General features: G+C 51.1%; 1 protein-coding gene across 2 annotated transcripts in view; it reads right to left on the bottom strand.

Annotated features, from left to right (window-relative positions):
- Positions 1–1,267: 1,267 nt before the first annotated feature.
- Positions 1,268–13,923, bottom strand: part of LRRC24 (leucine rich repeat containing 24) — a 36,690-nt gene continuing 24,034 nt past the window's right edge. For both annotated transcript variants that reach the window (XM_082235701.1, XM_082235702.1), the window contains exons 3-5: positions 7,531–7,809; positions 5,900–6,068; positions 1,268–3,488 (exon numbers count right to left, since the gene is read on the bottom strand). In XM_082235701.1, the coding sequence (XP_082091827.1) occupies positions 2,470–3,488; positions 5,900–6,068; positions 7,531–7,809 (1,467 nt within the window). In that variant the 3' untranslated portion in view covers positions 1,268–2,469. The remainder of the gene's footprint in view (positions 3,489–5,899; positions 6,069–7,530; positions 7,810–13,923) is intronic.

Here is a 13,923-nt window from a genome sequence, read left to right as displayed (position 1 = left end):
AGACTTGGTTCAGATGCCGCCTGAGGCAGAGGATCTGGTGCAGACCGAGACTCCTCAGGTTCTGAGTCCGAGGCCATCACACTATGGTGCCATGAACGTTCCAATTCTAAGTGTACTTTCCGGGTGGCAATTACTTGTTTTTTATATGCTGTAAGTCACCCTGGAGCCTTCAGCTGAAGGGCTGCTGGTGGTGATAATGCTAACAGAAGTTAGATTCCCAAAAGACCTGGAGAGCCAGCTGTACCCAAGAAGCCTGTTTTCAGGGACTGCAATGCTGGTTTTTGCCATTGCAACCAGAGTGCTTTTCCCACTGTAGAGGGAAGACAGTTGCATCCTCTAAAGTATCCCTCTCATGACCCCTTGGGGTGGGAGACAAGAATTCAAAGGAGCTGCCCAGAAAGGGTCACAGACTCGCAATTTTTAGGTTTGCACACAGACTGCAGGGTTCCTTCCTTCCTTCCTTGGCGGGAGAACTGGTGATAGATGTTAACAGTGGAGAAATCCAGGTGCTACAAGATTACATGCAAGTCACAACTGAGTGCTGCATTTATACTGGAAAGTGAGGTTGGACTCTTTGCTACAGCACAAAGCAACATCGACACTGAGTCTTGTGGCACACTGAAGACTTTCCAAATTCATTGTGGCCTATGCCAGCCTTTGCCAGCCTGGTGCTTTGTACTACAACTCCCAACAGCCCCAGTTGATGGGAGTTGTAGTACAAAACATCTGGAGGGCAGCAGGTGGGCGAAGTCTGCCCTGGGCTGATCTTCCAGGGTTGAAATGGGCAACCAGAAAGTTGATTTATGGGGTGGTTAGCAAAAGCAGGCAGTTCAATACCTCTCCTCCCTGTATGATAATTCTGCATGTGCCATTTTTTGCTCTTGGCTCTCTCTGGCCTGGATATGGTCTGATCCAGAGGGTGGGGGAGATATGGAGTAGCTGGCCTTGCTCCCTTCCCGGCTCTCTGAGTCCAGGGAGGAATATAGTCAGCAAAACAGACTGTGCTCTGTGCAGGGATTGGCTGCTTAGTTTGTAGAGCCTTTGAGAGAGCTCCCTGGATGTTCTGCATCACCTTCATCATGCTCTGCCTAAAATGTATTATCACAGGATCAGGAAAATGCGAAAAACAGAAATCCCCAAAGCTACACCCTACTTACAGGCGTGCAAGGAAACGTGTGATTGCAACTCGTTTTGGACCACAATTTTGGGTCGTCGCGCACACTTTCCACAAGAGGAAAGAATTTATAAATAAATAATATAAATGAAATACTGGTCCATGGCACCCCCCCGGCACCAGCTACATTTTATTGGCTTCTCATTTGCTCAGATCGCTTTGCGACGCTGCCATTTCCATTTTCCTGGCAGAGACTGGTGGTACCTCCCCATTTCCTGTGGTTTTCAAGGTTCCTGCAAAACCACAGTTGTGTAGCACCAGAAAAGGGGGGTGGGGGTGGCTGTGCAGGTGAGGGGTGGGGTGGGGTCTACCTGTGGGACTTACAAATACAGTGGAGCTGTTCAACTCATTGTGATTGTCACAGTATGTTTTCCTTCATCCTCAAAAGGAAACAAAAACAAAACAAAACACCAAATTGGAAAACAAATGTCACACTTGTCCTCTGGCCGGAGAAGCTCTCTCTGTTCTTGGAAGGTATACCCCGTCGCCCCCCACCCACCCGGCTTCATCTCCACAGTGTCAGTTGAAGGTCAGTGAAAGAGTGGGGGGAAGCAGAGTCAAGACTGCACAGTGTATGACATTTATGGATTCCATCAGCTTCTTGTCAAGAGACCGAACATACGCCTAGGAAGTGGGTTTTCTTTCATTCGCTGAGTAGTCAAATTCCTTCTGTCCAACCACAGGGTACACGCTGGAGGGCAAATTGGGGGGGCGACTGGGATAAATCAAGGGTTGCGGCCTGTTGCTGTCCATCAGTGGCCACCAGTTCAGTACCCCATAACCAGAGCTTTTTTCCCAGGGGGAACTCACTGGAACTCGGTTCCTGCACCTCTCAGGTGGGCGCAGTTGTCATTCTAAGAGAACGGTGGAGGTTTTCATGGTGAGTTCTGGCCCCTCTTTTTCTAGAAAAATAGCACCGCCTGTAACACTTTCCGAATGGGCCTTCTTATGGAGGCCTCTTGAACCGCTCTCCTGTCTTTGCGGAGAGCATCCGGGAAGCTCCAGAGAGACCGAGGGAGTGCCACTATGGAGTGAGATTGCTCCCAGGGGAGAGACTTAGAAATAAATCCCCCGTCTCCCCCATTGGGTGCCACTAACGGTCACCTAAGCATCGTGGGTTCTACTCCTGCATCACCTTAAACCGCAGAGAAGGCAGACCTATCGGGAAGGCCGGGGCGGAGGTGAAAGGTCAAGGAAGCAGCTCCCCTAAGGGGGCAGGGGGAGGGGGAGTCCACCCACCCCAAAGGTTTCCTGGGCACCTTGCTTGTGGGCTCTCCCCGCCTGCCCAAAATCCTTCAGCAGTGGATTTCGTAAGCAATCTGAGGCTGGAACATGAGTCCCTGGTTGACAAAGAGCTCGCTGGCTTCCGGGGGGCTGTCTTCTTCCCCTTCCAAGGTCTGGGTGGCTTGATCCTGCAGCTGCTCGGGGAAGGTCCCCACCAGGCCCTGGGGGTCCTTGTAGGTGGCAAAGAGGGGCTTGTTGCGGTCGATGACGAACATCTCGTGGCCCCTCTCATCCCGGTACTCCTCCAGCTGGGCGAAGGTGGTAGGCCCATCCGAGTAGTCGTTGACGTAGAGGATGTTCTCCTCCTTTTTGGCCTTTTTCCGCTTGTGGTGCTTCCGGTAGATCATGATGACCAGCAAGAGGGCCACCAGGGCCAAGAGGGAGATGGCCACGGCGATGGCCGTCTGCGTGGCCATGCTGAGGGCGTTGAAGTCCATGCTCTCCATGTCATAGAGGGGCTCCTGGCTGATGTCCACAGAAGCCGGGTAGCCGCGCGACGTCTGCTGCTGTTGCTGCTGGGAGAGGTTGACCATGAGGTGGAAGAGGACCCGGGCCGTCCCACCCGGGTTGGAAGCCTCACACTCGTACTTGCCGGCATGGGCCACCGTCACGTTGTTGAGGAAGAGCATCCCGCTGCCCGTGTCCGACTGCTCAAAGCGCTCCCCCACGCTGCGCTCGCTCAGGGCAAAGGTCCCGCCTGGGAGCCGGGAGCCGCTGGCCTTGGCACCCCCAGCCCCTCGCCAGTGCGCCAGCTTGCGCCACGTCACCAGGGGCTGCGGGTAGCCCGAGGCCTGGCAGGAAACGCGCAGGTCGTCGCCCAGCCGCGCCGTCACTTCCAGGGGCTCCACCTGCACGACCGGCGGGATGCAGATGAGGCTGTTGCCGGAGACGTCCATCAGGCTCTGGTAAGCCAGGCGAGGGGGCTCCGCGCACACGATCTTCTTGTCCTGGGGGCTCAGGAGCCGCTGCCCGTCCTCCTTGATCCAGGAGCTCAGCCAGTGCAGGGAGCAGTCACAGCGCCAAGGGTTCTCTGCCAGGAGGAAGGAAGGGAGAGAAAGGGGGGTGGGTCTGGTTACAAGTCAGTGTCACCCCAGGAGTTTCCCACTGCCTCCCCACCTCTCTCCACTCCATAGCCCCATGCAAAATAAGAATTTAGGAAGAGCCTGTGGGATCAAGCCAAGGGCCCACCCAGCCTAAGATCTCTCAGACCAGATGCCCCTATGGGAAATCCACAAGCAGGATTTTTTATATATATACATGCTTTTTATTGGTGTTTCGTTTAATACAAACAAACAAAATACAGCAAAATTCAACAATAGCCAAGGGTTGTTGGCGATTGTTGAATTTTCCCACATTCTTTCCCCACACTGTGCTGAGCATCAACTTCCCTCCCTTCAACAGGTTTTCTTATGTCAGTTACTTTTTCCACCGTTTCTTATTTTATCCAATCCTATCTACATCTTAAGATTTATTTCAGTCCTGCCGGAGTCTTCAAATTTCTACAGTTGTTATTTATGTACTCTATAAATTTACTCCACAATTTTTTTGGAATTTTGCTTCCTCCTGATTTCGGATTCTACAGGTCCGTTTTGCTAGTTCCGCGTAATCAACCATCTTCGTCTGCCTCTACTCCTCTATTGTTGGTAATTCTGGTGCTTTCCATTTTTGGGCTAACAAAGCTCTGGCAGCAGTCATAGCATACATAAATAACCTTTGATCTGCTTTTTCTATTTCCTTTCCCATGAAGCCTAGCAAGAAAGCTTCCGGATTTTTCGGGAAAGTGTATTTAAATATCCTTTTCAATTTGTTATAAAAATGTTACCAACAAAAATGGAATGCCAAGACAAACTGTTTGAGTATATTAAACTGGCTAGATTAACAGAGGCAATTAGAGATCACAGTGGACAAGAGTTTCAAAAAGCATGGGGAAAATGCAGAGAATACAAAACAGTGCCCTAAAATACATACCTGGACTTGTATCAATTAATGTCTGCAGAAGACTTTGTGGATATTTAAGTTATAATTAGAAAAATCTTAATAATTATTCATAAAGGAAACAGCTTATAAGAAGTAAATAAGGAGGCCAGATACAGGATAAAGGAAGTCTTTTATTTGGTTGTTTGTATTGTTGTATGTTTTGCTTATTGTATGTTATGTTCACGTTTAATGAAGGTGGATTTCTGTATTGGGGGGTGGGGGGGTTATGTTATGTTGTAAATAAAATTTCCAATAATAAAAAAAGAATACTCAGTCAAACTAACTGAGGCTTCACCCAAATCCTGGAAACTGTAGCTGCTCATAGGGCAGGCATGAGGAACCTTTTCCAGCCCTTGGGGCCACATTTATTTTCATTTCATAAAATTTGCACACGGCTTGATTGTTGAAACAACAACACTCAAAGCGGTTTACAAAGAGGATAAAACAATAAAAATTACCATTAAAAACAACTCTTTTAAAACATCCAGAATATAAAATCAGCAATAAACTAAGAACAGGATTAAAACATACCTCAGCATTCTACGTGTCTAAAAAAGAATGTTTCTAGCAGGTGCCGAAAAAAGGACAGGGAAGGCTGTGCTTGATGTTAATAGGCAGGGGGTTCCAGAATGCAGGTGCTGCTGCACAAAAAAACCCACCGTTTCCTACAAATAAATCTTTGTGGCTCTTGCAGGGATTTCCTCCCAGCCTGACACGCCTGCATCCCTCCTGCCTACCCCAGCTTTTCTACCTTGGGGGCAATAAGAGAAGTGGGGAGCAGAGGCCCGCTTTGAAATGGCTGCGCTAACACAAGAGCAGCAAGAATACTTACTGCAAAGTATTGGAAGACACAAGATCTACCCACCCGGGAAGAATGGCAGATGAAGGAGATAGACTACATGGAACTGGCGGAAATGACCGGCAGAATCCGAGACCAGGGAGAAGAGTCAGTGGAAGAAGATTGGAAGAAATTCAAAGACTATTTACAGAAAAATTGCAAAATTAATGAATGTTAGAATGATGTCAGAATGAAGTTAAGTGGTTTAAGCAGCAATGTTATAAAGGTGTATGTAAAAATGGATTGTAAACAGGTGAGAATCCAAAGTTATAATATATTATGTTAAAGGACTAAGATAAAAACAAAGAGGGAAAGAAATTGTTGAATTAACTGACTGAATTGGAATACAAAAAAGGGAGGCGTGAGGAGGTCAGGGAAACAAGGAAATGAATGTAAGGTGTGGAAAGACTGATGTATTTTTTAAAGTGTTTTTTTATCTTTTTTTGTATTTTGTATTTTTTCTTCTATTTTTATTTTTGTCTTTCTTTTTCTTCTTTTTTTAAATTCATGTAATTCTTTTCTTTGAAACTTTAATAAATATCATTTAAAAAACTATGAAATGGCTGCGCTATCACCAGCACTTCTGGCCTGCAGGTGGCGCCAGAAGAGCTCTTGAGCCGGCTCACCTGTCAATCGCAGCACCTGAAGACTGATGAGGGGCCGGAGAGCCACCCGGCTGATGGTGCGCAGGTTGTTCTTGCTGAGGTCAAGCAGCGCCAGCGAGGTCAGACCGGCCAGCGCCTGGTCCTCCAGAGTCTCTATGCTGTTCTCCTGTAAGTGGAGCTCCTGCAACCTCTGCAAAAGAGAGAATCAGATGGCACATTAGGTAGAAAGCAGGCCTGGAGCCCTTATCCACTTCTTCCTTGTTTTGGTACCACTGCTGTTTGGGGCTGTTTGTCCCTCATTCCTTTGCGCTGCCCATGCAGCCCCATGCAAATTGGGAGCTCTTGGCCAGGGGTCCAACCCCCTGCAAGGCAGAAATCACAACTAGAGGATGCAAGACAGATGGCCATTCACCTTCTGCTTAAAAGCAGCCAATGAAATTACAAGTAGTACCAAGAGTGGAGGAATGGCAGATGAAGATGATGGACTTTTGGGAGCTAGCCGACCTGACCAGAAGGAGGAGGAGTACCAAGAGGAATGGAAGAAATTTAAAGACTATTTAGCTAAATACATTAAGATCACTTAAACAGAAATATTTGTGAGTAACAGATTGGCCTAGGATTTAACTATGTGAAATTGCATAATATTATGGATAGAAGTCAAAATGAAAAGAAAGATGTTAATTGAACAAGTAAACCTTATATGAAAATAGTGTTGGAAAACTGCTGTATGGAAACTCAGCTAGGGGGATTTGAGGAAGTCACCCAACAATGATAAAAAAGTGGACTATAGCAGTTAGGATAAATGTTTGTTTGTTTTTTGATACTGTAATGTTTGTTGTTTGTTTGTTGTTATGCTTGTTATAATTTTGGAAAACCAATAAAAAAATTGGGGGGGGGAATAAAATAAAAGCAGCCAATGAAAGAGAACCCACAACCTCACGAGGGAGACCATTCCACTGTCAAATGGCTCTTACAGTCAGAAAGGTTTTTCCTGATGTTTAGTGAGAATCGCCTTTCTTCTAACTTGGGTCCCATCCTCTGGACCAGAAGAAAACAGGTTTGCTCCGTATTCCATGTGACAGCAGTCAAGGTGGCATTGAAGGCGACTAGCAGATCTCCTTAAATTCTCCTCTTTTTCAGACTCCTCCCTCAACCATTCCTCATAACACTTGGGGGCCTTTTGCCATCTCTTTACCAGACCCTTTACCATCTCGGTCACCCTCCTCTGCACACCTTCCAGCTTACCAATATCCTCTGTCAATTTTGGTGCCCAGAACTAGACACAGTTTAATTGTGTATTGAAAGTCCCTGCTGCTCCTGATATTAACGACAAGTACTTGAACTTGCATTTAAAATTTACGCAACTGACTTCGTATTGCAGCATATTTCCATAATTCTCTGTTGCATGCAGTAGGAATTAGCTAAGACTTAGCCTCCTCCAAGTCATTCATCTATTTGCACTAAGCCACTGCAGATCAGGGATGAAAGTGGGAGTTGCTCAAACCCTGACTAATACTGAGCCTCAGTTCCCTCATCCATAAAATGGGAACAGCAGGGTCCTAATGCAGAAAACACGGCTGTTTCTGGGAGGCAGACTGGGGCCACCTTGATGGACAATGGCTCGCTTTCCGGAATGCCCCTGTGGGTCTCACCTCCAGGTCACAGAAGGTGAAGTCGGGCAGCCGGGTGATCTGGTTGCCCGCCAGGTAAAGGACTCGCAGGTGCTCCAAGCCCTTAAAGATGCTGCTGTTGATGAGGTGGATGCGGTTGCCATTGAGCGCCAGTTCCAGCAGCCGGTTCTGGTTGCGGAAGGCGCCTGGCTCCAGGGCTGAGATGGTGTTGTTCTGCATGTAGAGGTATTGCAGGCCTGAGAGAGACGCCAGGTCTTGCTGGTGAATCTGCGTGATGCCGTTGTCCTGAAGAAAAACCGTCTGAAGTGGGGAGAAATAAATAATAAATAAATTTTATTTATATCCCGCCCTCCCCAGCTGAAGCCGGGCTCAGGGCGGCTAACAACAATAAAATAATACAACATTCTAAAATCATTTCATTATAAAATTAATTCAAATCAAATTGATGGCAACCACTGGGCTAGAGTTCTGTGTGGATTACCAAAGGAGGGGGTCAGACTGTGCCTTGGCCCAAGGCCTGGTGAAACAGCTCTGTCTTGCAGGCCCTGTGGAGAGATGTCAAGTCCCGCAGGGCCCTAGTCTCTTGTGAAAGAGCGTTCCACCAGATCGGAGCCACTGCTGAAAAAGCCCTGGCTCTGGTTGAGGGCAGCCTAACCTCCCTGTAGCCTGGGACCTCCAAGATGTTTTTGTTTGAAGACCGTAAGGTCCTCCGTGAGACATACCAGGAGAGGCGGTCCCGTAGGTACGAGGGTCCTAGGCCGTATAGGGCTTTAAAGGATAAAACCAGCACCTTAAACCTGATCCTGTACTCCACTGCGAGCCAGTGCAGCTGGTATAGCACTGGGTGAATGTGATCTCGCAGCGAGGACCCCGTAAGGACTCTCTCCGCGGCATTCTGCACCCACTGGAGAAAGCCAGGGGAGATGCCATCAATTAAACCCTGAGCTCAACATAGTGTCAGCTCCTGGAAGAACAAGAATCCTATTTTCTTGACTGACTTTAGATTGAACCTCACCATGTTCTGATGTCTATGTACTGCAGATCTTTAATAGCAAATCACCACCCGATTCATTTTGCTTCTTTATAAAATATTTTGATTACTTAATCAAGCTCTAAAAAGAAGACAGTAAATGAGTGGGCGTGGGAGATAATGTGCTCTTTCACATGCACAGGCTGCATTGGGAGCCCAAAGGCTTGGTGGTGTAGCAGTGTGTCTGCGTGCACACACTTTGGTTTTTTATATACGCTCTCCATTTTATTGGTTTAATATATCTGTTCTAGCTCCACATCCCAAAGGGTCTGAGCTGGCTGCAGCAGATTAAAACAAATCTATACCAGGTACACACACACACAAATCCCGCCACCACCCAGATTCAAACACACCAAATTGGCACGCTATTAAAAGGTAATTCTTGACACCTGCATGCACCTCAAGAAAGCATATACAGTGGTACCTCGGGTTACATACTGTCAGGGGTTCAGGAGCAGAGGCGAGGGCAAGGGAGGAAACAGAGCGAGGGGGAGGAGGCAGAAGAAAAGATGAGTGATGACGACGACCCGAGATCTCCGAGTCTTTCCAGTGAATCAGAAGATTCACAAAGAGGAGCACCAGTGGCCAGGGCAAGGGGGGAGACTAGGGGGACACCCCAGGAAGATAGAGCCAGAGGGGACTCAGAGGGGAGCAGTTGGAAATCGGGACCAGCGTCACCGCCAGAGAGCAGGGAAGAGGAAGGGCGCCAGGGATCAAGCGCTGGCAGCTCACAACAGGAGGGAGGGCACGAGTCAGGAGTGGCCACGCCTCCATCGGGGAGCGAAGAGACGGTTAGACGGAAGGTGGAAGGTTGGGCGCGCGCGCCAAGTTCAAATGCACAGGAAGGTGGCGCAGTAGGCAGCCCGGAAAGGGAGCCAGGTCCTAAAGCCCGGCGCAAGGAGACAGGAGGGTCCGGGGGGTCAGCGTCAGAAGAATCCCGGAAGGAAGAGACCCCGGGGGGCAGAGGGACCCAGAGGAGAACTGTCAGGCGGAAAAGGTGGAGCAGGGCTAGGATATTAAGTTGGTGCACAAGGGGCGGAGACTCAGACGGAGCTTCGCCGATCTAAGCATAAGACGTAGAGTTGCACGCAGCAGCTTGAGAATGGAGACTGTAACTCAATAAAGACTTTTATTTAATGATCGCTGGCTGGCGTGATCCTCTGTGAGCTAGGATCTGGAAGCAACCCTGACAGTAAGCTCCGTCTCTTCAAATTGTGGGCATCCACGGCCTCGCGGAGAGGAGAGAAAGCGGGTGCCTACTAGCGAGCTCACGAACGGCAGACAATATGACGGCCGAACAGCAAATAGCGGAACTGAGAGAAGCAGTGTCACGACTGAATGCCGAGGCGCTGGCATCCAGGAAGAGAGAGGAGGACGCAGCTGCCGCCTACAGGGATCTCCAGGTCAGGTTGGACGTGCTTACGAAGCAAGGGCAACAGACACCCAAACCAGAGGGGATTGGGTTGGGGAGACGCACAGGCGGTCTGGTCTCTCACTTCAATGGGAATTTGCAACAGTACCCCAACTTTAGAGCAGACGTAATGTGTGCACTGCAACTGCTGCACAAAGACTTTAGAGATGAACAAGAGAAGGTGGGGTTCATTATGTCCCATTTGCATGGAGACGCTAAAGCATGGCTGCGCAATTTGTGGAGAGATAAGGATCCTGCGCTCCAAAATGCGGACGCCTTTATTAAAGCGATGGATGGCTGTTTTTTATCAAGCATTGACGTGGATCTTGCCCGGAAGGAGGTGCATGGACTAAGGCAAGGGAGGGCCAGCGTAAGGCAGTACCATGCCCGCTTTTTCGCTTTGGTCAGTGCCCTGGAATGGGACAGAGATTCGGCCCCTGTCAGAGACCTGTTTTGGGAGGGCTTGCACAACTCGGTTAAAGATGAGATTGCGAGGGGGGAGAGACCCCGGACCACGCAGGAGGTCGTTCAGAGGGCACTGGCGGTGGGGGTGCGGCTGGAAGAACGCCCATGGAGCAGGGACGAATGGCGTGGAGGGCGCGAACCACCCAGGGGCTCCTCCTTCCTTCCCAGAGAAGCCGCGCGTGCGCAATCCACGCCTCCGCCCGGAGGAGGGGCAGAACCTATGGAGGTGGGAGGTGCAAGGGCTCAGTCAGCAACCAGAGCCCTACCACCGGCAACAGTGAAAGCGAAGCCTCCTAGAGGGAACAGGAAGTGTTACATCTGTGAGGAGCCAGGGCATATGGCGAAAGAGTGTCCCCGGAGGCTCCACAAGCACACTGCAGCCTCAGCAATGGTAACTGGAGCAACACAGCAAGGAGAACCACAGCAGGGAAACGACGCAGTCTGGCTGGAGGAAGAGGCACTGGGGCCCAGCCAGACGTCTCAGTGAAGCAGTCCCCAGAGATTTTACAGCCCATGGACCCCCTCCCGCCCAAGCCAGTGGTAAGGCTCACCGCATCTCTCCAGCTGCCCAATGGAATCACCATGGACGTGCCAATCACCATCGACTCCGGAAGCAATGCGGACTTTATAGGGCAGGAATTTGTCGACCGGCACGCTATACAGTTGCTGCCTGCCACGCTGCCCCTGCAGGTTGTCACGGTGGATGGCAGAGAGCTGCTGGGGGGGCAAGTGGTGAAGCAGACGCCGCCAATGGTGATGCGACTTGGGAATCACAGGGAAGTCATCAGCTTCAACGTCACTCAACTCTCGGACACGCCCATTGTATTGGGCATGAGTTGGCTGGACAAACACAGCCCAACGCTGGCTTGGTACCAGAGGCAGCTGACCTTCGGCTCTTCCTTTTGCGCTGAACACTGCATCGTGCCCCGGCAGGAAGGGGAGGAAGAGGAGTCACAGCTGCAGCTCGGCACGCTGCAAGCGGTTCCCCACAAGTACGCAGAATTTTTGGAGGTTTTCTGCGAGAAGGAGGCAGACAGGCTACCCCCCCACAGACCATATGACTGCACAATTGACCTGCTGCCGGGGGCGGCGCTGCCCAAAGGGAAGCTGTATTCCATGTCTGAGGACGAACTGCAGGAACTCAAAGAGTTCATAGATCATAATTTGGAGCGCGGTTTCATCCGAGAGTCCAAGGCAGCGGGGGGCAGTCCGGTATTCTTTGTTAAGAAGCGAGACACGCCCCAAAAAAGACTCGTAGTGGACTACCGCATTTTGAACAGTGTGACCAAGCCGTCGGACTTCCCCATGCCCCGAATCGACGACCTCCTCGCAAAAGTACGCAAGGGCAGCGTGTTCACCAAGTTGGACCTGCGAGGGGCGTACAACCTCATTCGCATGCGGGAAGGAGATGAGTGGAAGACAGCCATGTTCACGCCCCTGGGCACCTACGAATATAGAGTTATGCCTTTTGGATTGCAAAATGGCTCCCACGTTTTTCAATCTTTCATGCATCACGTGTTGGCGGGGCTCCTCTATAAGACGTGCGTCTGTTTCTTGGATGACATCCTGATCTTTTCGGAATCGCAGCAGGAGCATGACGGACACGTCAGGGAAGTGCTGAGCAGGCTGCAGCAACATAGGCTGTACGCCAAGCTGGAGAAGTGCCAATTCGACGTAACCGAGGTGGATTTCCTGGGCTACAAGTTGTCGGACAAGGGGCTCGCCATGGACAGCGCCAAGGTTCGAGCGGTGTTGGATTGGAAAAGCCCACGCAACCGGAAGGAGGTCCAACGGTTTGTCGGCTTCGCGAACTTCTATCGCAAGTTTATCAAAGGCTTTGCTATGCAGACAGCGGCCATCACGGACACGCTCAGCTCCAAGAAAAAGAAGTTCATCTGGACAGCGCAGGCGGAGCAGTCCTTTCAGGCACTCAAGCGTCTCTTCGCGTCGGAAGAACAGCTGCTTCATGTCAACCCCAGCAGGCCGATGAGGGTTGAAACAGACGCCTCAGACAGGGCCGTCGGAGCCGTCCTGCTGCAGAAGGACCCGCAGGGGGTTTGGAGGCCGGGAGCGTTTTACTCCAGGAAGCTCAGCAAGTCCGAACAGAACTACACCATCTGGGACAGGGAGTTGCTGGCTATTCATGCAGCATTCAAAGCATGGAGGCACTTCCTGATCGGAGCCAAGCACACGGTGCAGGTCTGCACAGACCACAAGAATCTGGAGCACTGGCGCACGGCACAGTTCCTGAACCAGAGGCAAATACGTTGGGCTGAGTTCTTTGCTAACTTCGACTTCCGAATAGAGTATGTCCCGGGGGACACCAACATCATGGCGGATGCGCTCTCCCGGAAGCCACAGTATCTGGAGGAGGCAACGCCAGCGACCGCCATGCACATCTTCGCACCGACAGTGTGGGCGTGCGCTGCGGCGACAGTTGACCTGGAGGCGGTGCGACGAGCGTTGCAGGATGACTCGCGCAAGCTAAGATGGCAGACGTGCACAGGGGCACGGCAACGACCGACAAGTTCCAACTGCGAGATGGATTGCTCCTCCACAAAGGGGCCATCTACGTGCCGGGAGACGAACTTCGTGCCAAGGTACTGCAGCAGCTGCACGACGCGCCCACTGCCGGGCACTTTGGCAAGGAGAAGACAGTGGAATTAGTCGCCAGAGACTTCTGGTGGCCCGGAATGAGAGGGGAAGTCGCGGACTACGTGGCGAGGTGTGACACCTGCCAGAGGGCCAAACCAGTACACAAACCGCCGGCCGGACTGTTGGAACCGCTGCAAACTCCGTGCGAACCATGGGAGAGAGTGGCCCTAGACTTTGTCACGGATCTGCCCAGTTCGAGGGGCAAGACGGCTGTGCTGGTGGTGGTGGACCTGTTCTCCAAGATGGCACATTTCATTCCGTGTGCCAAGGTGGCCACGGCGGAACAAACCGCCAAACTGTTCATAGATCACGTGTTCAAGGTTCACGGTCTGCCGCGGTCTATTCTGTCCGACCGAGGGCGGCAGTTCATCTCGAACTTCTGGCAGAAGCTGATGGGCTTCCTCAACGTCAAGATCAACCTGGCGTCGGCTAGACACCCGCAGACCAACGGGCAAGCGGAGCGGGTCAATGCCATCATGCAGCAGTACCTGAGATGCTATGCAAATCAACAGCCGGCGACGTGGGTGGATTACCTGCCTCTCGCCGAGTTCGCCTACAACAACACGAAACACGTGTCCACGGGGGTCACGCCGTTCTTCGCCAACAACGGGAGGCACCCCAGAACCTTCCCGGGACTGGAAAGACAGGGGGAGGGGGAGCCGCAGACAGCAGATGCGTTCGCGTCGGAGTTGCAGGAGATCCACGATCAGCTGCGGCGGCACCTGGAGCTGGCTAAACACGCATACAAGGTACAGGCGGACAAACACAGAAGGGTTGGCGAAGGGATCCAGGTGGGAGACTGGGTCTGGTTAGCAGCCCAAGCAGTGCCGGCCAGGTCGTTGGCGAAGAAGAA

Source organism: Podarcis vaucheri, assembly GCF_965113315.1.
Source record: "Podarcis vaucheri genome assembly, chromosome: 8".
Taxonomy (NCBI): domain Eukaryota; kingdom Metazoa; phylum Chordata; class Lepidosauria; order Squamata; family Lacertidae; genus Podarcis; species Podarcis vaucheri.
The sequence above is the reverse complement of the archived record's forward strand: the minus strand, read 5'-3'. Positions and strand labels throughout refer to the sequence as shown.